The sequence below is a fragment of the Rhinopithecus bieti genome, unplaced genomic scaffold, assembly GCF_001698545.2.
Source record: "Rhinopithecus bieti isolate Rb0 unplaced genomic scaffold, ASM169854v2 scaffold_44948, whole genome shotgun sequence".
In the NCBI taxonomy this organism is placed as follows: Eukaryota; Metazoa; Chordata; class Mammalia; order Primates; family Cercopithecidae; genus Rhinopithecus; species Rhinopithecus bieti.
In genome coordinates, this window is record NW_016818762.1 from 1286469 (window position 1) to 1309069 (window position 22601).

Below are 22601 nucleotides of genomic sequence, written 5' to 3' on the forward strand. Positions count from 1 at the left end.
AAAAAGGCCTTTTAAAAAAAGCTGGATCTCTAGGCCCAGCTCCTTCTCATTACAGACCTATTTGCTATACTTATCATATATTTGCTTTTACATCAAAGTGTCTTTGACATTTGCCACAGACGATGTAAAATCTTCCATGTCAGAACTGTGCTCAGAGTTCTTTAATTCCCAGAAATTCCCTGGTATTTTTGTAAGAGGAAGAAGCTTACCCTTCTTCCCATTAGGAATCTCAACAGTAGCCATTTGTCTCAAAATTCCATTTGAATTTTTTTATTGCATATATTTATTCCTTCAATCAAATTTGAAGTTTTAGTAAAGTCAAATTCAGAAATTGTTTTTATTAAACTGTTTTATGTTTTCAAAGGATTTTTATTTCTGTGTTTTGAGGATGTGTTTTGAATCCTAGGAGCATAGTAGATTTCTAGAAGTAGCATGAGGCTGTTGTAACAAGTTATCTAGGGCAACAAAGCTTTGGCTTTTTTATTAGTTTCATAAATGTATATTTATGTTCCCCTTTATCCTTTTCAAGTCAGCCATTCTAATAAGTGATGTCCTTTTTATGTTTTTGCCTTTCTATTGAGATCAATTAACAGACTGTTTAGAATGAATTTGTGGAATCATCTGGAAATGCTTCTAAACTTGTATGTGAATCATGTGAAAGTACTATTGTGACATCTCCAACTGCAGGAATTGTGGATATGAGATTTTTGTACAAAGTATCAAAATTTTGAGTGGCAGTCAAATGGGGAGTTCCCAGAGCAGCTCAGTTTATCAAGAGGAAGCTGTGTATTGTTCATCCCACGGTGGCACCACTTCTTTTTGCTAAGCCCTTTGGGTCAGACTGTGGCTGCTATGACCTAGAGGGTCTCTGTCTTAGCACTGGTGACTGAGACTTTAATTCTTTTAAATTCCAATATCAAGGGATAGGGGCTAGTAAGATCTGGTTTAGATATTACCTTTAGAACTTGCAGCCTCGTGCCAAACTTGGGGTTGGTTTTAATGCTTGAGCAGATACCAGCTGTCCACAGCCACAGCCAACCTCCTAATCACAAAAAGGGCCACATCAAGCTTTGTTACTTTGGCACGTTTCCTGTGGCAGAAACTGAAATTCAGTCACAGTTCTTTTACTTGACTTGAGGCAAACTTAATGGTGATGTCCAGTTTTAACCTTTGTCACTGTCTCTGGGGTATTGCGGGACAAGTTCTTCTCTAGGCTCTGACAGAAACCTTAAACCGTGAGCACTAACATACTTTCAGGACAAAGAGGAATTCCTAACAGGAATTTTGCAAACATTATGTGTTTTTTGTCCTTGCTTCTAGATGGATAATTTATATTCTGATCAAGGGGCACATAGATCATAGAGTTAATTGCGTAATAAACACAATCTGTTAACCATATTTTTCTGAAGAGAAGCAAAATAATCCTTATATTAGAGGCCCCCAGATGGCCTTCCATAACAGATTCATTATTTCTCCCTGAACTTTTAAGAAATGCAGTATTTTGTCACTTTTGCCCAGAGAAACTTTTAAAATAGTCCTGGATTCAAGTTCCAGTTCTGTGACTGAATAACTTTGTGACTTTGGACAAGTTACTTAACCTCCCTAAGCTTACATGATGCTCATGGGTAAAATGGAAGAATTATTAGTACCCACTCATAAGACTATGAGAATTACAGGTGGCCCATGAATAACATGGATTTGATCTTGGTGGATCCATTTTTATGTGATTTTTTTTCTTTTCTTTTCTTTTTTTTTTTTTTGAGGCGGAGTCTCGCTCTGTCGCCCGGTCTGGAGTGCAGTGGCCGGATCTCAGCTCACTGCAAGCTCCGCCTCCCGGGTTTACGCCATTCTCCTGCCTCAGCCTCCCGAGTAGCTGGGACTACAGGCACCCGCCACCTCGCCCGGCTAGTTTTGTATTTTAGTAGAGACGGGGTTTCACCGTGTTAGCCAGGATGGTCTCGATCTCCTGACCTCGTGATCCGCCCATCTCGGCCTCCCAAAGTGCTGGGTGCGCCTGTCTCTCCTCCCTCCCTTCTCCTTCACCTCTTCCGCCTCTGTCATCCCTGAGACAGCAAGACCAACCCCTCCTCTTCCTTCTCCTCCTCAGCCTACTCAATGTGAAGACAATGAGGATAAAGACCTTTAGGATTATCCACATCCACTTAATAAAGAATAAATATGTTTTCCCTTCCTCGTGATTTTCTTAATGGCATCTTCTTTTCTCTGGCTTACTTTATTATAAGAATACAGCATCTAATATATATGACATACAAATATGTGTTAATCAACTGTATATGTTATCAGTAAGACTTATGGTCAACAGTAGGCTATCAATAGTAAAGCTTTTGGGAGTCAAAAGTTATACATACATTTTTGACTGTGCAGGCAGGGGGTCAGCACCCCAACCCCTGCTTTGGTCAAAGGTCAACTATAAATGAATGAGGCATGGTGTACATTAGCCAAAGGCATAGCACTGGTTAAGACCTCATGAAATGTTGGCTGTATTAGTCTGTTGTCATGCTGCTAATAAATACATACCCCGGGCTGGGTAATCTATAAAGGAAGGAAGTTTAATGGACTCACAGTTCTGCACAGCTGGGGAGGCTTCACAATCATGGCCAAGGCAAGGGAGAAGCAGAGGCACATCTTACATGGCAGCAGGCAACAGAGCTTGTACAGGGAAACTCCCGTTTATAAAACCATCAGATCTCATGAGACTTATTCACTACCACGTGAACAGTATTGGGAAAACCACCACCATGATTCAGTTATCCCCACCTGGCCCTGCCCATGACACATGGGGATTATTACAATTCAAGGTGAGATTTGGGTGGGGACACAGCGAAACCATATCATTGGCTAATGTCATCTCTCTCCTCTCCTCTTTCTTCTCCTTAACCAAGTATGAATCTACCCATTTCATTACCTCACCTAAATATTTAATTTTTACTAGATTTTTACAGCTTGTCCGCAGATTGTTATCTTCTTACCCCTTGATTAGTCTACTAAGAAACACATGAGCTTGGCACACAGCAGTGGTGAGTCCAGTTGCCTTGTTGGATTGGGATGCATGCCTCCAACTCATGGCCCAATGCTTCCCTTGCTGGATTGCCCATCCCTTTCTACCCTGGGTAGATCCTTCTATTTAAGCAGTCTATATATATGGTCACTGGTATTTTACGAAGTGCACTTTCAAAACAACTAACTCTTAGGATGGATTTCATGAAATAGCGCTGGAGTAAGATGAAGAGGACTTTCCTCGATCCTCATGGTAAACAAAAGAGTTTGTAAAACTGTAATACCAGTATTTCTCCCTGAACAACAGCAACAAAGCAAAAAGGAAACAAACACACCTATGAAACTGTTGCCTGTATAATCTCCTGTAGAATTCTGAGTATTTGATGGGATATGAATTTTTTCTTAAAAGGTATCTACTTCAAGATTTAATACAATTATATTTAAATGAGAAATCTTTACAAAGTAGTGGCTTTGAGTCCACTTGCTTCACTGCATATAGTACTATATTGTATTTTTATTTTAAGTCCTATCCAGCAATATATTTTAAAATTTGAGGCTTTTTAAAAATGGCATTTTGTTTCATTGGTCTTCTTTCTTTACAAAAAAAAAAAAAGTGAGTGCCGGTGGTACTAGGGTAGTGGAAACAGCAGCATACGGAGAGTCCAGCAACCTGGATTCGAGTCCAGTCCCATTGCTCACTAGTTGTCTGACCAGGGGCAAGTGGCTTTGAAATTTCTTGTCTCCTTTAGCCTCCTTGGGTGTACAGTGACAATAACAGCTTCCGCTACGTCTGCCTCACGTGGTGGTTTGGCTCAAATGGAAGTTCAAACCCAAGAACTTCTTTTATGGACGTTTTACACAGATGTCATATTACTGTGATTTATAAAAGGATTTCCAATATTTTATAAAATCAAAACACACATAATGTGAGATAATTAGAATAGGTTTGCCTTCCATGTTACTAGGTTTATAAATGAACAGATATTTTAACAACAACCAAAAAATAGGTTTTCTGTCAACAGATGTGGCTATCAGGGAAGTGGGAGAGATGACAGATCAGCTTTGTCTTGGAGAGCCCCCATAGTCTCCCGCTTCCTCCTTAAGAGCTGTGCTCTGTGGCAGACCTTTAAAAATGAGAGTACCATCAAAGCACCCTGCCTGCATCCTCAATCCTCTATAAAATGGGATTACAATAGTCTGTTTGCAGTTGCCTGTTAAAAACAAAAATCTGTTTAAACCCCTTGTGCTCTCTAATTGGAAAGCCATTGTTCAAGAGCAGCTTCCTTAATCAGAAAATGCAAATTTGACGTAACATATGCAACCATCGTTCCTGGTGTAAAGTTCTCCCAAAAGCAAACTCCACAGAATGTGTTCACATATCTAAAAAAGATACTCCCGATGTTTGAAAAGGAAGCTTTCTTTGTCTTATAACTACAAAGTAAAATGTACTAAGACCACCTTTGGTGAGATGTTGTGCTGTCACCATTGTTGGTAAAGCCTTAAATGTTCAATGAGTAGGAATCTCCTATCTACAGATTCTTTTTTTACATCAGGCAGTGGGTACAAAAACATAGTTAGAATCAATAAGAACTAGTATTTGATTGCACAACAGGGTGATTACAGTCAACAATAATTTGTTGTACGTTTAAAAATAACTAAAAGAGTATAACTGGAATGTTTGTAATGCAAAGAAATGATAAATGCTTGAGGTGATGGATCCCCCATTTACCCTGATGTGATTATTATGCACTATATGCGTGTATCAAAATATGTCATGTACCCCATAAGTATATATACCTACTATGTACCCATAAAAATTAAAAATTAAATCAGGGGGAAGGGGCTTATTTCCTCAGCATACTCATTTATCTCCTCTAGATGATGTTAGCTAGATAGTGACATAAAACCAGCGATATGTTGAGGATCTCAATATCTAATTTTCATGGAAATCATGTGGAAAGCTAATACTCATTTTTCTTTATGTAATTAAGCTTTGAAAAGGTAAGGGAGAGGCAAAGAAAGAATTCCCAAAAGTCTTTGAGAGGATCTTCAATGCGCACACCTTGTTAGCATATCTGAGTATCTGTGCGGGTTGGTTTGTGGGTCAAAAAAATGAACAGCAATGAAAAAATATATACAAAAGGAGCCCCTTTTGTTCCTCTAATACCCAGCTGTGACTTTGGCTAGAAACTTGTCATCTAAAATCATTCTGTTGGCTGAAATTTGTCCTCTATATTTCTGTAGAGATTTGCCAGTATGTTAAAATAAGACATAGCTTGTGTTGGTGGTCTCACAGTCAAATCAGAGTTTCCCAAGAAGGAATTTTGCTTCCAGAAAACTAGTTTAATGCTTTCCTTCTTGTGACATTGTTAGAATGCAAAGAAAATCGTAAATTTACAGTCTTTTGAAGAAAACAAAATCATTGAGAAAATATGTAAACTCTCTCAATGTCAGGGCTATCTCATAATAATCTTTTTTCCTTTACTTAACCTTAGTCTTTGAATAGGAAACCATCCTCCTTCTTGACAAGGCTGATTCCTCCCCCTGTGTCCTTGAGCCCATGTCTTCTTTGTCTGGTGCCTTTTGTCCCATATTTTATACCATCTTTCATTGTGTCACCAATATTTCCTTCTTCGCTACTTCCTTCTTTTTAACCTGCAAACACGCTTATGTTTTCCATGTCTTAAAAAAAAAAACAAAAACAGGCCGGGCGCAGTGGCTCACGCCTGTAATCCCAACACTGTGGGAGGCTGAGGCGAGCGTATCACCTGAGGTCAGGAGTTCGAGACCAGCCTGGCCAACATGGCGAAACCCCACCTCTACCAAAAGTAAAAAAATTAGCTGGGCATGGTGACTGACGCCTGTAATCCCAGCTATCTGGGAGGCTGAGGCAGGAGAATCGCTTGAACCCAGGAGGCGGAGGTTGCAGTGAGCCGAGATCTCACCACTGTACTCCAGCCTGGGCAGTGTCAAGAACAACAAAAAACCCAAAACAGCCAGGTATGGTAGCTCACGCCTGTAATCCCAGCACTTTGGGAGGCCGAGGCGAGCAGATCACCTGAGGTCGAGAGTTCAAGACCAGCCTGACCAACATAGAGAAACCTCCTCTCTACTAAAAATACAAAATTAGCCGGGCATGGTGGTGCATGCCTCTAATCCCAGCTACTTGGGAGGCTGAGGCAGGAGAATCGCTTGAACCCAAGAGGCAGAGGTTGCGGTAAGCTAAGATTGTGCCATTGCACTCCAGCCTGGGCAACAAGAGTGAAACTCAGTCTCAAAAAGAAAAGACAAGAAAAGAAACCAAAATAGCAAAGACTAAGCCTTAATACCTGTACAGGTTATTACTCATATTTTTTTGTCCTAACCATCAGTGTTCTCTCTTGCTCTTTGTAATATAGTTTGGTGTTCTCCCACTCTACTAAAGTTGCTACCTAAAACTCTGTAACATCTCTTTTTTTTTTTTTTTTTTGAAATAGCATCTCACTCTGTCACTCAGGCTGGAGTGGAGAGCAGTGGCATGATCTCAGCTCACTGCAACCTCCACCTGCCGGGTTCAAGCGATTCTTCCACCTGTTTCCTGGGTAGCTGGTACTACAGGTGCCAGCTAATTAGCCACACCCAGCTAGTTTTTGTACTTTTAGTAGGGATGGGATTTCACCATGTTGACCAAGCTGGTCTTGATCTCCTGACCTTAGGTGACCTGCCTGCCTCGGTCTCCCAAAGTGCTGGGATTATAGGCGTGAGCCACCGCGCCCAGCCTGTAACACTTCTAATTTGTTTCTTGACCTTTTTGCAGAATTTGATGTTGTCCCCAGCTTCTCGTTCTTGACTCCCTGTCTGTCCTCTTTCTTCTCCAATCTGTTCCGATGTTACTACTGACTTAATCTTTAAGTGTAGTGCTGAACATACTGCTTCCCTGGTCAAAAACCATCCATGGCTTCATCAATCATTTGTCTATGAAGATAGCATTAATTTCCTACCAACCTGATTAAAATCCTTCTATGACTTGGTACCTTTTATCACTCTTTCTTGACTTACCTCTCCTGACACATATCTAAAAAGAGTTTTTCCCTTTGTACTTGTTAGTTGTTTTCTCAGTCTTGTATTATGTTTCCTCCTCTTGGAATTTCACTTTCTTAATCTCTACCTGTCCAAGGCCCGTATTTTAATGAGGGGCTACTTTAAAATGCTTTCTTCTGCCTGAAGTGTTATTCTGATCCTACACACATGATGTGGACTCTCTTTTTTTTTTTTTAACTCCTCTGATTTGTTCTTTGATACCTTATAGAATAGGTCTCTTTCTGCTGTGTATTATAGTAATTTTGTTATTATTCCTACACTCCTATTCCTACAGTGTGTGTAGGTTGTTTAAAGAAAAACCCCTCAGTGGTTCACTCCTGTAATCCCAGCACTTTGCGAGGCTAAGGTGGGCAGATCACTTGAGCTCAGGAGTTCGAGACCAGGCTGCACAACACGGCAAAACCCTGTCTCTACAAAATATACAAAAATTAGCTGGGCATGATGGCATGCTGGCACCTGTTTTCCCAGCTACTTGGAGGAGCTGGGGTAGGAGAATTGCCTGGGCCCAGGAGCTGGAGGTTGCAGTGAGCTGAGGTCATGCCACTTCACTGCAGCCTGGGTGACAGAGTGAGACCCTATCTCCAAAGAAGAAAACAAAAAAAGAAAGCAAAAAAAAAAAAAAAGAAAAGAAAAAGAAAATCTCCATGGAAAGAAGAACCACTAACCTATTGCAGACTTCCTTTTTTTTTTTTTTTTTTTTTTTTTCAACAGAGTCTTGCTCTGTCGCCCAGGCTGGAGTTCAGTGGCACGATCTTTGGCTCACTGCAAGCTCCGCTCCCGGGTTCACGCCATTCTCCTGCCCTCAGCCTCCCCAAGTAGCTGGGACTACAGGCGCTCGCCACCACACCTGGGCTAATATCTTGTATTTTTAGTAGAGATGGGGTTTCAGCGTGTTAGCCAGGATGGTCTCGATCTCCTGACCTCGTGATCCACCGGACTCAGCCTCCCAAAGTGCTGGGATTATGGGTGTAAGCCACCGCACCCAGCCTTCCTTTGTTTTGTTAATCTCCTCCTTGAAAAAGCTGCACTTCATCCCAGGGTGGATGGAAAGGAGAAAGGCAGGCAATAACTTGTCCAAAATCACACACGAGAGGCAGAATTCAAAGCCATCTAGGACTAAATGAGCAAGGGGAGGGAGCAGTAATGGTACTCAGAGAAAGCAGCTGCAGCTGGAGGAGGACTACCCCAGAGGGGCGTGGTCTTCAGTACAGGGCGCGCCTACTGCCAAACTCTAGCCCAGGAGCCAGGGAGCCAGGGGATAAAGGTCCTGAGCCCTCTTCCATCTGGCCTCCAATCTGCTACTATTTAACAATGGCTAAATCTAGTAGAAGCCACAGTGCAAGGGAACTTGTTGACTGAGTTCATGAAAGTCAGTTTCTTGGTCTTAGGAAAGTGTGAAAGGTAGAGTGTGAATTTGACTGGATTAATAAAAAATTTCCAGTTTAGTAATGGAATACCGGTAATCTATCTTAGCCGTGTTGGGCTCAGATGGAGTCACAGGGAAAGACTGTGCCAATGACTAGGCAAAGAAAGCTTTGCATTGGCCTTTTAAGGCCAAAATCAATTAGGATGTCTGCCATCAGCAGACAGAATGACTACAACTAATTCTTGAATCTTATTTTAAGCATTGGTGAAATATGCTGTGAGCAATAGACAGCATCTTCTAAAAGGCAATAATTTCTCATGATGATGAAGCACAACAAATATTTTTACTTGGGGTACAGTGAGGTAATCTACTTGTTTATTGGAAAAAGAGTCAAGGGAGAAATCACTGCCGCAACATTGTCATAGAGAGAATGCCAGCCTGGAACATGTCAGAGGAAACAGAAGACGTGAAGACTCCCTGGGAAGTAAAATGCTTTTACCCTGAACATAACCAGAGCAGGTCACTTCACAGGCCGAATTAAGGTGTATAATTTAGTGTGTGACTCCTGCAGAGCTGCTGCATTTGAGTCCGAGTAGAATGAGGCAATGCTGTTTGAAATAGTCCTGTGAACTCAGCATGGAATTGCAACGCCAGTGCGTTTAACCCCACCGCACAGTGATTTCCTGTCATTTTGCTTTTTTTCTCTTAGGACTTACAGCTCTTTTTCCTCTGGTTTCTTGGATGAAAAATATGTGTGATGATTCCATACTGCATTCTGACTTTCTAATGGATTGTCACAGAGAAGCGTCTGCCCTGCTCTAAAGCCTTCTTCTGACGTGGAACACACTAGAGAGTTGAGGTTGAAGTTCATTTGCTCAGGGAAGATGCTTTTTTCTTGAAACAGCCAGCTAGTGAGCCTGGTTTGGCTCAGGTCGCAAGTTCCAGTGAGCCTTCTGTGGGCTGTGGTTTTCATGTCAGTTGCAGTTTCAAAGCTTTTGCAGTGCTCCATCCCATGTATGTGCCACCCAGTGGCCAGCCGAGGCCCTGGGAAGTTGTCTTATCTCTTCATTTCTTTTCAGAGCCCTTCATATGCTGTTTAAGATCAGAGCCACAATCCACAGGTTGGGGTTAATTCAGGTGTCCATGAATAAATTTACAGGTCACTTTGTAAGATCCTTCTCCATAATCTCCCCCATACTTCTGGGCTCTCTGAGGCTCTGATTTCAGTCCTCTCACGAGAAATCTAGGACTATTAACCCGCCAACTCTTTGGCTACACACTTCCTGCAACTCTGCCCACACCTGAAACCAATGAGAGGCAGAACAGAGTGAGAGAAAAGGAATAGGGGTTTTCCCCATACATCTCGGGACTACAATTCCTCTAATCATAGAGAAATGCTTTCCTCCCTCGGAGCTTTAGGTGCCAACAAGAAAACGTCTTCCTATTCTTGATTCTGAATTACGGGACTTCTCCTATAACTTCCTCTGTTTGTGCTGATATTCACTGCCATGTTTCAGGCACATTTGAGTCCAGGCTTAAGGGCTATTGAAGGATAAAGTTGAGAAACTTAACTGCCTTACAGTTGGGTGATATTTCAAAGCCTGGTCTTCCTCATCAATCTGCTTGCTACCATTTGCTTTTAGAGTGTTCAGATAGCTGCTCTATGCATTTTATGTTGGTGTTTTTTGCAGTTGCATTCAGTGGGAGAGCTAGGATAGAGTGCACTTACTTTATCTTACATGGAATTGAAACACCTTATATACTGTATGATTCCTTCCAAACGTGTTAACTTTAGCATAGATCTCATTCTTTATCCCTTTACATCTAGCAGTGTTCTGGACATATTTGTTTGATTGTTCTCCTGATATTCAATATTTCCAAAACTGAATTCATCTTCTTCTCCTGAAGCCTATTCCTCTGTGTGCATTTATCTTTGTGAATGGCACCACAATCTACCCAGCCACCTACATCTGAAATCATGAAACTAAATTCTTTCCTGTCACACATATTCAATTAACCACCAGACCCTTTCAGTTCTATCTTTTTATTTAATTTTTACTTATTTATTTAGAGACAGAGTCTCACTCTTTCACCCATGCTGGAGCACAGTGGCACAATCTCGGCTCAGTGTAGCCTAGATCTCCTGGGTTCAAGCAATTCTCACGCCTTAGCGTGAGACCTGAATAACTGGGATTACAGGCATGTGCCACCACGCTTGTCTGATTTTTTCTGTATTTTTAGTAGAGATGGGGTTTTGCCATGTTGGTCAGGCTGGTCTCAAACTCAAGTGATCCACCCACCTCAGGCTCCCAAAGTGCTGGGATTATAGTCATGAGGCACCATGCCTGGCCTGAAATCTGTCTTTTTAAATTGACTATCTCTTCTCCATCCACATTGCTACTGCTTTAGTTTTAGCCATCAACACTTCTTTCTGGAATACTGAAAGACCTTCCTAAGTGATTTATACCACTAGTCTTACCCCCTACTTGTCTAGTCTCTACTTCTGAAGTAATCTTTGTGTAACAAGTATAAATAAGTAGCTTAGGATTCTTCAATGGATCCTGGGGTAGTGAAGCTCCTTCGTCTATGTTCAGTACAAAGTTTCTTATAGCATACTGCTTCTCAGGGCCCAGAACAAAGGAACTGTAGTCCCAGGATCATAAGACAAATTCCCATTTCTTTTTTTTCCCTCTGTTCTGCTCCTCTTTGGCTCCGGATGTGTGTACCACAAGTGTGGTAAGAGCATTCTCTATGGAAGTTTCTGGGTGGATGAGGCAATAGTGTGAAGTTCTTTTTTTTTTTTTTCCTAAATAATAGTAGCTTTATGCCTTGTGTTGTGGCTTTATTGCTATAACATCCAATGTTATAATTTTCTAAATCTTGACTTGAGTTTCCCGGCTGTGACTAACATACAGAGTTCTAACCATGACATTTTCTCCGTTTACATAACCAAGACTTATAAAGACCAGGGGGAAAAAGTACTTGATCCTGTAAACAGGCACCACATGTCCGTAATTCTCATAAAGGATATGGCCTTTATATCAGTCCCTCTCTTCTTTTTTCTAAATTGGAATCTTCATTGAGTGTTTTTACTGTCTATACCAGCTGTAGTGAACTCCTGGTGCCCTTTTTCTAGATTTTATTGTTTAAGTAATGACCTTAGGAGGCAGCACTTTACCTGATCAGACATGCTGAAGCTCTCCAATGAGTGTGGGTTTTTTTTTTTTTTGAAAGACAAGGTCTTGCTGTGTCTCTCAGGCTGGAGTACAGTGGTGCAGTGGCGCAATCTCAGTCCACTGCAGTTTCAGCCTCCCAGGCAATCCCCTTGCCTCAGCCTCCCTAGCAGCTGAGAGTACAGACTTGCACCACATTCCCAGCTAATTTTCTTTCTTTCTTTCTTTTTTTGTAGAAACAAGGTTTCACTATGTTCCCCAGACTGGTCTCAAATTCCTGAGCTCAAGCAATCCTCCCACCTTGGCCTCCCAAGGTGCTGGGGTTACAGAGGCGAGCTGCTAAGCCTGGCCTCAGTGAGTGTTAAAGTAGCAAGATGTGAGACTTTGTTAAGAAATTATGTAACACCAAGTTAACAAAATTTTAAAAAAAACAACAAAAAACTCCTCTATTCAAATTAGATGGAAAACCAATTTGTTGGTAGAAGGCAGTAGATGAAGAACAACATGACCTGTGAAGCAATGTAGTGAGACAGACCTGGGTTTGAAACTTGCATATTCGGAGCCATATTCTTCCCTTAGACAAGTTCCTTTATCTCTCTGAATTTCAGTTTCCTCATCTGTAAAATGGAGATGTACTGATTACATGAGACAACAAAATGAAAATATAAGTGTATATGTGCTCAGTATATACAAATTCCCTCTCTTGGGGAATAGAATACACTGTCATATTCCTATTTGAAATTTACAGCATAAACTGTGCTGTGACTTTGAACGGATTCTGAATTTTTTTTTTTTTTGAGACAGAGTCTCACTCTGTCACCAGGTTGGAGTGCAGTGGCGTGATCTCGGCTCACTGCAACCTCGGCCTCCTGGGTTCAACGGATTCTCGTGCCTCAGCCTCATGAGCAGCTGAGATTATAGGCACGTGCCACCACGCCCAGCTAATTTTTGTATCTTAGTAGAGACAGAGTTCACCATGTTGGCCAGGCTGGTGTCGATCTCCTGACCTTGTGATCCGCCCGCCTCGGCCTCCCAAAGTGCTGGGATTACAGGCATGAGCCACCGTACCCAGCCAATTCTGAACATTTTTAACACTCCTCCCCCGACATCACACAATTCTCCTAATCCATGGGAATTGAGGAGATAAGAGGAGCTAGAGGAAAATGATGCTTGAAGAGAAAGGAGAGCATTCTATGTTTCCAGAACAGCATAGCTCATCTGCTGCTTCCCTTCAGTTTGTCTGAGAATTCATTAACTGAACTCCTAATGCTTAGTGCTCAGTATCGTGCTCAGTGGATATTGACAGCTTTGCAATTGCTTTTATTACTGATTATTATAAATTACACAATAAGAGACTACCTCCTAAGTGAGTTCTTGGACATATGCAGAGAGTTTGTACCAATAATTATTAAGTATCCCTACACATGTGCATCTTTAGAAAATGCTGGCAATGAACATTTTAGAAAAGCTTAAAAAATACAGCTGGGGCAGTGGCTCACACCTATAATGCCAGCACTCTGAGAAGCTGAGGTGGGAAGATCGCTTGAGTCCAAGAGTTCCAGACCAGCCTGGGAAACATGGCGAAACCCTGTTTCTACAAAAAAACTAGCTGGGTGGTGGTGGCGCGTGCCTGTAGTCCCGCCTACTCGGGAGGCTGAGGTGGGAGGACCACTTGAGCCTAGTATGTTGAGACTGCAGTGAGCCATGTTTGCACCACTGCACTCCAGCCTAAGCGACAGAGCAAGAACCCATCTCTAAAAAAAAAAAAAAAAAAAAGACTGCTTGAATGAGAAGAGCCCCATGTACAATTGTGAAAGAGGCAAGGCCTTTCCTGGTCTCCTGACATTCTGGTTTGACCAGATATCTGCAATTTTCATAACCTTCATTTTATCACTCTTAATTTTCTCTCTCTTCCTCAAGGAGTTACTTTTACCAGACTCTTCCTCCTTCCTCTCTTCCTTCACTCAAATATACTTTTATGTAGCTTTTTGCTATTTAGAAGCAGTTAGAAAAAACCTGAGGAAAATAATGCACTAAAGATATCGAGGGCTAATGAATAGTTACTGTATTATCATTCCCAGGGTGTGGGCGGTGCTTCTTTTAAGCAAGGAAGACTTGAAGACTGGGCAGTAACTTAAGAAACTAGAAATATAGAGTTTGTGTGTGGGGATGGTAGCCACAGAGACATTTCTGAGGTCCCTCACATTACACAAGGAAGCAGCCACCTTCCCTAATTATGTGGCATTTCAGCCATTTCTGTGGTGAAGTCATTGAAAATCTGTACAGGACCAGCACTTCCTTGTAGATTTTTTGCTGTTCCTCTGCCATTCCATTTGGCTCCAAATAGACAACAGGAAGGAAATAAGAAGGAAATACAACAAAAAATAAATAAAAAAGAAAATCACAAAACTTGATTAAGACTTGAATTATTTAAATTTTAAACTTTTACATTGAAATGTTTACTGTTGACTCCAAATTTGGGGCCTAAGATCTTTCCTCACATTGTGTTTTAAGTTAAATCGATAATTTGAGCTCAGATCTTGAAGGTGGTTTTAGAGGGTAAAAAGGCCTGATCTATCTTTGCAAAGTAATATTCCAAATATGAGTTATGAAAATGGCTATGTTTTCTGAGGATCTCAAAGCCCGCTAGAGAAGGACTTTTGATAGCTCTGTTTTACAGAAGAACATAAACCGAGGTCTAGAGAAGTCGAGAGACCTGATCCAGGCTGCACAGTGAGTCCCCATGGAGTGAAAGGGAACTTTTGTCCTGGGGGTGAAATGAGAGGACTTTCCCATCTCTCAGTTATACAAAAGTTCTACTGATCAGGAGTGGGGTGGGAGTGAGGAAGAGATTGAAATCTGGCTGTTGTCTGATTCCTTGAGTTGTTGAGGTCAGCCAGAGAGGAAGGATAAGTCATGGTTACGCTTTGATTTTATGTTGGTGTGTGATTTATGCACTCTGTTAGACAAGCTGCTTTCTTCCCCTGTTCCTCTAACAGGCAGTCTCATTGCTGGAGATGACTGTCAGCTGCTTTCTCTGCAGAGCCACCATCACATGCCTCACCACTGGAGCCTGGGAAGCCTGACCACAAACCGGCATCTCCAAGGCATGAATAATTAGGTAGGCATAATGGAAGGTACTCATTGCACCCTCCAATTGCATAAGCCCATTACGGAACTCTGCTACATCAGCTTCTATCTTCCAAAGGGGGAAGTCAGAGGATTTTCATACAAGGGCGCTGTAACTCTAGACAGATCCAGTAAAGGTTTTCATAACTGCTACCAAGTCAGGGAGGAGTCAGACATCATCAGCCTCAGCCAGGAGCCGGACGAACATCCAGGCGACATATTTTTCAAGCAGACTCCCACGAAAGACATTCTAACTGAGCTGTACAAACTCACAACAGAGAGGGAGAGACTGCTAACTAATCTCCTGAGCTCAGACCACATCCTCGGGATCACGATGGGGAACCAGGAGGGGAAGCTGCAAGAGCTGTTGGTGAGCCTGGCCCCCGAGGATGACTGTTTCCAGAGTGCTGGTGACTGGCAGGGAGAGCTCCCCGTGGGCCCTCCCAGTAAGAGGAGCACCCACGGGAACAAAAAGCCTCGGAGGTCTGGTGGAAGGAGAGAGAGCGCTGGGGCTCTCCCACAGAAGAGGACCAAAAGAAAAGGGCGTGGAGGCCGAGAATCAGCTCCTCTGATGGGCAAGGACCAGATCTGTTCCAGCCACTCCCTTCCTCTTTCTAGAACTAGGCCTAATCTTTGGGTACTAGAGGAGAGAGGAAATCTCCTGAATGGGGCACTTGCCTCATCCCTGCAGAGGAGAGAGAGCTGCCCCCCAGACATTCCCAAGACGCCAGACACAGACCTTAGCCTTGGGAACTTTGAGACGGCTTTCAAGGACACTGGGCTCGGAAGAGAAGTGCTGCCCCCTGACTGCAGCTCCCCAGAGGTAGGAGGGGATGGCGTTCGGAGGCCACCGAGCAGTGGGCTGCAGCATCAGCAAACAGGTTTGTCTGAAAGTCACCAGGACCCTGAGAAGCATCCAGAGGCAGAAAAGGATGAGATGGAGAAGCCGGCTAAGCAGACTTGCAAGCAGATACCTGTCTCCAAAGTGGTGGCCAAAGTTCAGGACCTGTCCTCGCAGGTACAAAGAGTAGTTAAAACGCATTCTAAGGGTAAGGCGAGGATTGCCATTTGCCCAGCAGCCCATGCTGAGTTTGTACCCAAAGCTGACTTGCTTACCCTCCCGGGAGCTGAGGTCGGGGCTCATGGTTCCAGGCGGCGGGGCAAGGAGCGGCAAGGGGATGGGTCATCGCAGTCGCCAGCCAGGGAAACAGCCACCATTTCTAGTGCGTCGGCCTGTGCCCAGGGGGCTGTGAACAAGGTCCTCCTGAAGGTGATAGAGAGCGAGAAGTTAGATGAAGCCCCTGAGGGGAAAAGACTGGGCTTCCCTGTCCACACGAGCATCCCTCACACTCGCCCAGAAACCAGAAACAAGAGGAGAACCGGGTTGTCTCTCAGTGGCCACAAGTCCTTGTTTCTGGATCTGCCCCACAAAGTAGGTCTTGACTCCTCCCAACCCAGAGGGGATAAGAAGAAGCCATGCCCCCCAGCACCGGCAGCTCTCGGCAAGGTGTTTAATAATTCAGCCTCGCAGTCCAGCACACACAAACGGACGTCACCTGTTCCCTCGCCTCTGTCTCCAAGGCTCCCCAGCCCTCAGCAGCATCACAGGATCCTCCGGCTCCCTGCACTGCCTGGTGAGAGGGAAGCTGCTCTTAATGACTCTCCTGGTAGAAAGAGCCGTGTCTTCTCTGCTGACACCTTGGAGCCACCATCCTCTGCAAAGGTCACGGAGACCAAAGGAGCCAGCCCGGCCTTCCTCAGAGCAGGCCAACCTCGGTTGGTGCCCGGGGAACCTTTGGAAAAGAGCTTGGGGCCAGGGAAGACCACAGCTGAGCCTCAGCACCAGTCACCTCCAGGTTAGTCTTTGTTTAAGATGTTTGGAATCTGTTCTTGGTTGATTCGAGAACTATCAGTCTGCTTGTGCTACTTAGAAACTGACTAATTAACAATGGACCAAAATTCTTAGGCCTGTTAGTTCACTTTGCAGCATGAAAACGGGGAGTGGAACGGTGGGGAGGGTGTGGAGATGATGAGGATAGTTTTGACCTAGTGGTTCAGAGTTATAGTTGCTTCCAGAAGCAATACTTTGTGAATGTCTTTTATTTATTTTTCATTATTATTATTATTTTGGCATTCTCTAAAGCTACTTCTGTGGTTGCATAACAGTGACTCTCAAAGGAAACAGGAACAGGCAGAGAGAAGTAGTAACTTGTGCCTGCCTTTGATGGTACCAGTGGGTAATTGGCCTCTTGACCTAAATTTTGCTGTTCATGCTGCTGGAGTCATTCTAGGGATTCTCTAAGCAGAAGTGGAAAAGTACGCTGTGTCTTCACTTAAGTCTGTAGTTAGAGGTTTTTTTTGTTTGTTTTTAGTAATCATCTTGGTAAGTGCTATTATTTTATGAAAAAAACTTTTGTTTTTCACCAGAAGAGGAATGAATTCAGTCTAATTTGAAGAAACTTGGTTCAAAGTTTTCTTTTTTTTTTTTTTTATGGTTTTAAATTTCCCATATAAGCACAAATTGACTTTATTCTGTAGGTATCTTTTACTTACAGGTTGTTACTGTTACTGGTATAGCATCATTTCTTATGTAAAAGGTGCTAAAGAGCTCGTGTGACTTATATACTTAATGTGATTTAAAATGTTATGTGAAAATAATTTTTTGGATTCAATAGGACCAAAAAAGACTGTGTAAAAGAAGCACCTCTCCAGTATTCATTACATTTTCTAGGCCGTTGTGGCCAGAATCTCAGGGCTTTATATGCCATTGTGCAGGTTATGTGTTCTTTTTCACAGATCCTCTAACAGCATATGGGCAATGCTTTGTCTAGGGAATAGCTCGTAATATGATAGACAGTCTCTTACAGGTTAGAGTGAACATCGAGTGTAATTTTTGAGATAAAAAATATATCTAGGGAAGAGGAGCTTCAAAGCTTTTTGATCATTTTGAACTTGTGAAATTTTATAAATCTCTCTGGATCATGGATCCGGGGTAGGTCTTTAAAATGTGGTAAATGTTTTTCAGCTTGTTTTTTGCAATATGTCAGTCTTGTTTTGATGAGATTTGCTACTTTCATAAACAATATGCTTCACCAGGAAAGTCCCAGAATCGTAGGTTTTATATCATGTATCGCAGAACCCTACTGATGAAAATTATTTCTCCTGTCGGATGCTGAGGACTTAGAATCACTTGACAAGGAAACTCTCTGAGATTAAGGGAGAGATTCCTGGAGGCATGAGTGTAGAATATCTTAGCTGCCTTAACTCCAAAAACTGTGCAGAAACTGTGCATTCAATACATTGCTCTTTAGTAAATCCTCTTTTTCCTCAATTTAGGATTATCTTATTATTTCGCCCTTTTCTATTTGAAAATATCATAAACGCTCCAGTGTATCGGAGTCAAGGCAGGCACACAGAGCACACTCAGTTTCTTTTGGAGACTGACCATGAGCCCCCTGAGTGACAAGTTGAATGGATGATCACGCATTCCCTTGGCCTCTCCATGCCATCACCCGTAACATTCCCTTTACTTTGGCCTCAGCCTTCCACTGGGATCTTCAGCAGCACTTTCAGCAGCCAGTCATAAGAACTGTAAGGATGTCCTGTGCTTCTAACCTTAAAAAAAAGGGGGGGGGGGCTGGAAAAGGAAAGGGGGGGAGGAGGGAGTAAGAGCTTTTTTTCTGATACGGGTAACTTCTCTACCATGGAGACTTCCTGCAGGGCCTCCAGCCATTACCTCCTATTGGCCCCACTTTGAAAGGCATGAGGGAGGGGGTTCCCCAGATAGTACCTTTGATTTGTATCCTGTGTTCGAGTTCCCTTTCCTTTCTTGATTTTCCCTTTCCTGTCGCCGTGAGTCCTCTTTATATTCTGAACCCTTCAGTGACTCCCTGCAGCTGGGAAGCCTGTACAGGGAGAATTTTCCTGTTTCCAGCTACCTTTGTCTTTCACTTCATTTCTCTTCCCACCTAGAAGAGGGCTCAGACAGTTGCCAGCAGTCCAGAAAGAGGGGTGACTAATTCATTTACCTTCACAGTGTCCCTTTGTCTGAACCCAACTCCCACCTTTCTCCCAGGTTAGCTATTAACCAGATTAAGTTTATGGTCTATGGACATTTATTTCCTGTGGAAATAACATCTAGGTATTTTTATTGAAGTGATGTCATTAAGATTATTCAAAGCTCTCATTAACTGCTCAAGTAAGATATTAAGTCTGGCAAAAGTAATCAGATCTGTTTCTAGTTGGAAGACTCTTCAATGTTAGAGGCAAGTAGTAATTCCCAGGAAAGAGTGAAACCCGCTTATCCTTGTTACAAGACTAAGCAGTTAAAGCTGACGTTACCATTCATGCAGGATGTAGCATAAGGATATCACAGAGGCCAGTGATGTACCTTCTATTGGCTTTGTAATTTTCTTAACTTCTCATTTCAAGGATGATGCATGGGAATCTCTTACCTAGTGGTGATAAAATAGAGAATATACTAACAAGAACTGGTAGTCAGGTTTTTCTTCTCCTGCCTTCTCCCACTGCCAACCTGGAGATGGGTTTTATAGTATTTTATTTGGGGGATGGAGATGGATGTGGAATGTTCCCAAGCCTTTGTGGAGTATGGTCTTTCCCCAGACCTTGAGGAACTCTAGTTGTGCTAGCCTGCAAAGCAGCATCCTTGGGGCTTCCTTTCTGTTGTTGTGCTTGCCTTCATTTACCTTTGATTCAAAGTAAACCCTTTTCGTGCCAGAAGAATCACAGGGAGTTTGGCTCACCATACTCGGGAAATGCCCAATCTTTAGTGTGCTCTTGAGTAATCTCGTGGTCGTTTTCCTTTGACGGCAGTCACTGATGTGGTGATGGAAGCATATGCTCCAGGCATAGTTCTTCCTGATATTGAGAACTGAGAATCACCTGATCAATTCCTGTGCCCATGAAAATATGTAATTAATGCCAATTTATTGAGTTAAGAGGCATACATGAAATAAATTTTATTTACATGTGTAAACCCCTAATGCTACTGTCAAAGCTTTGATTTTCTCTGTGGACATGCGTTATGGGAAATAAATATAAACTCTTCCCATATTAATATGAAGGTTTGATGCAATTCCAATAAAATTGTAGAGAAGCTTCACAACATTAATAGATATATGCAGCCATTTAATATTACTACAGAAAGTATGTAGTACATAGAAAATTATCTAAAATTGATTCAGGGGGAAAATGGGACTCAAAAATTGCATCAGCCATATTCTACCCATATAAAACAAATACAGGAATTAAGCTGACATGAAGTATGTTGCTATGCACTTTTGAGAAAGTAATAGGATCCCAATTAAAACTCCGTGTAACTATGACCTGGCAATCCCACTTTTAGGAATTTAGCTTACATAAACATATGTACCAATAAGAATATAGGCATAAGGGTGTTTGTTGCAGCATTGTCTGTAGTGGCAAAAAATAGCTAGACAAAATTTGAATGTCCATCATTAGAGAAATGTTTAAATAAATGGTTGTACATTTATGCTCTGTAATATTATGAGGCTGTTCAGAGTACTGATCTAGATTTGTATCTATTTGAGTTATAAAGTAATACATAAAATGCTCTCAGTTTCTGTAAAACAACTATCACCCCTCCTGATATATAAATATATATGTTTGGTCCAGCTTTGAATATCATGGAGACAGGTGTGGAAGCAAACTGGCCAGGCTGTTAACATTCCTTATTGAGGGTCAAGGCAGTGGAGGTGGGGAATGAAGTGAGTGAAGGGGAAAGATGCAGAAGCATTGGAGAAAGGCATTAATTTTATTTCCCTTTACATATTTTTATATTGTTCCTCTGGTTGTAGTGAATATGTTACTTTTATGATTCTTCAAGAGTGATTTAACTACTTTTATTTTTTAAGAAAAAAACAAATTCACCACCTAGAGTGCTTGTGTGTGGGGTGGGGGGCGGGGAGTACAATTATAGCGGAACCACACTTTTCTATATTTTCCCCATGTCCTTTGAGGCAAGAATTTTAGCATTGAGAATACATCATTGTTACAAGGAGAAATGGAGGTTGTTAGAGAGCTGTAAAAGCAGCACCCAAAACGCACTAGTCCAGGAGGCAGGGCTAGGATGAGGATAGAGCATAATCCAGAAACCAACGGAAGAGAGCAATTCAGAGAGGCCCCTGGATTACTCAGAGTCCTGAGAGGAAACAGATACCTGTAAGGCTGAAGGCACAAGGGAAGGAGTGGTCACCGGAGCCCAGAGAGGGGAGACTAATGGAGAGGTACCTCTGTCAGGAACCGTGGTTTGTGGTTAGAGACACCCAGCGGAGAGGAAGCTGTGGGGATAAATAGCCTGGCCTCACTCTCCTCTGGACCACTTCCTATAAACCTCCTCCAACTGAACCAACCAGAAAGCACAGTGTAAAGGAGCCAAGCCAGTGGCTGTCGTCTACGGGTCAGCCTTCCAGGGCCAAGTGCAGGTTGAGAAAAATGGGGAGTGGATCTGGAGGGGCCGGTGGGAGACTGGATGATGGGGATGAATTATGCCATAAAGAACAGGAAAATACTGTTGCTTCTAATCCTCTTTGGGGGAGTTACTTCAGTAGAATGATGTCTATGAGTAGACTATAAGAGGCTAAAGATGAGTAGGTGATAAGGAAGTGGAGATAGTGGCTACCCTCTGATTTATTAATGAATGGATGTGAAAGATAGGATGGAATTTTAAATGAGCAACAGAGGAAAGAAGAATGTGTGTTTATGTGGTATATGGGTATATGTGTTGTTACAGAACAGTGGTAATCTTAATACCTAAATGATTATTACAGTGTTTTATTTCTTTCTCATGTGGCCTTTCTCCCTCTAAATTTGATTAGGTTGACCATCTTTTTACTGTTAAAAGTTCATACAAAAAGAAAGTAAATTGGAAGTCCTGGTAATATGATTTTTTGTCCATGGATTCAGAAATAATATTTGTATATCTTTTTCAAAAAACAACACACAAAGCTCTTAAAATTTCACAATGATTGAGATCCCATTGTGCCTGCTTACTTTTTGTGTAAAGCATAAAGAGAATTTTAAAGAGTGTCTTTTCCAATTATCTCAAATTAAGAATAACTAATTGGCATGTGAAATATGAAATAAATGTTCTACTAATGAACAATTTGTATTTTAAGGTCGGTTTCTGTATAAAATAAATGGTGAGTATTTTCTCGTGTGTTTGGTTTTAAAGGGAAATGTGACTTAAAGGCCAGGACCACAGCCAAAATCTGACGTTTTAAAATCCCAAGCCAGCTCTATGCCTGTGCATTTTTTCCCAGATTAAGGTTGAATTATGCTTTGAGGACAACACTTTCCACTGAATTGCTTTTCACATGTCTCTATTTTTGGATTCAGAGTACAAGATATAAAGCAAAGTTGGCAGTCTGTGGCCTTTGGCTATGCACAGCCATCCAAAATCATCCCAAAGATGTATAGAAATAGCAGAATAACACCATGATTAAAAGTAACAGCCACTGATAAATGTAAAAGATAAAACTATTTTTAAAGTAAATAGATATTAAATTTTAAAGAATAATTCATTGGATATATTTGTTTACATAACTCAACATTCTGCCTCATGACATTATTGGTTGGGACATTAGAAAAAGACAAACTGGCTGGGCGCGGTGGCTTACGCCTGTAATCCCAGCACTTTGGGAGGCCAAGATGGGCGGATCACGAGGTCAGGATATCGAGACCATCCTGGCTAACATGGTGAAACCCCGTCTCTACTGAAAAATACAAACTAGCCGGGCGTGGTGGCAGGCACCTGTAGTCCGAGCTACTTGGGAGGCTGAGGCAGGAGAATGGCG

General features: G+C 42.2%; 1 protein-coding gene across 2 annotated transcripts in view; it reads left to right on the forward strand.

Moving 5' to 3' along the window:
* The window catches only part of LOC108518805 (formin-1-like), a 297109-nt gene that overhangs the window by 26015 nt on the left and 248493 nt on the right, over positions 1-22601 (forward strand). The window contains exons 4-5 of one of the 2 annotated variants that reach the window (XM_017857449.1): positions 14637-16622; positions 18308-19883. In XM_017857449.1, coding sequence (XP_017712938.1) covers positions 14768-16622; positions 18308-18435 — 1983 coding nt within the window. In that variant the 5' untranslated portion in view covers positions 14637-14767 and the 3' untranslated portion in view covers positions 18436-19883. Of the gene's footprint in view, positions 1-14636; positions 16623-18307; positions 19884-22601 lie in introns of those variants that run through there. The other variant, XM_017857448.1, reaches the window with a different exon arrangement.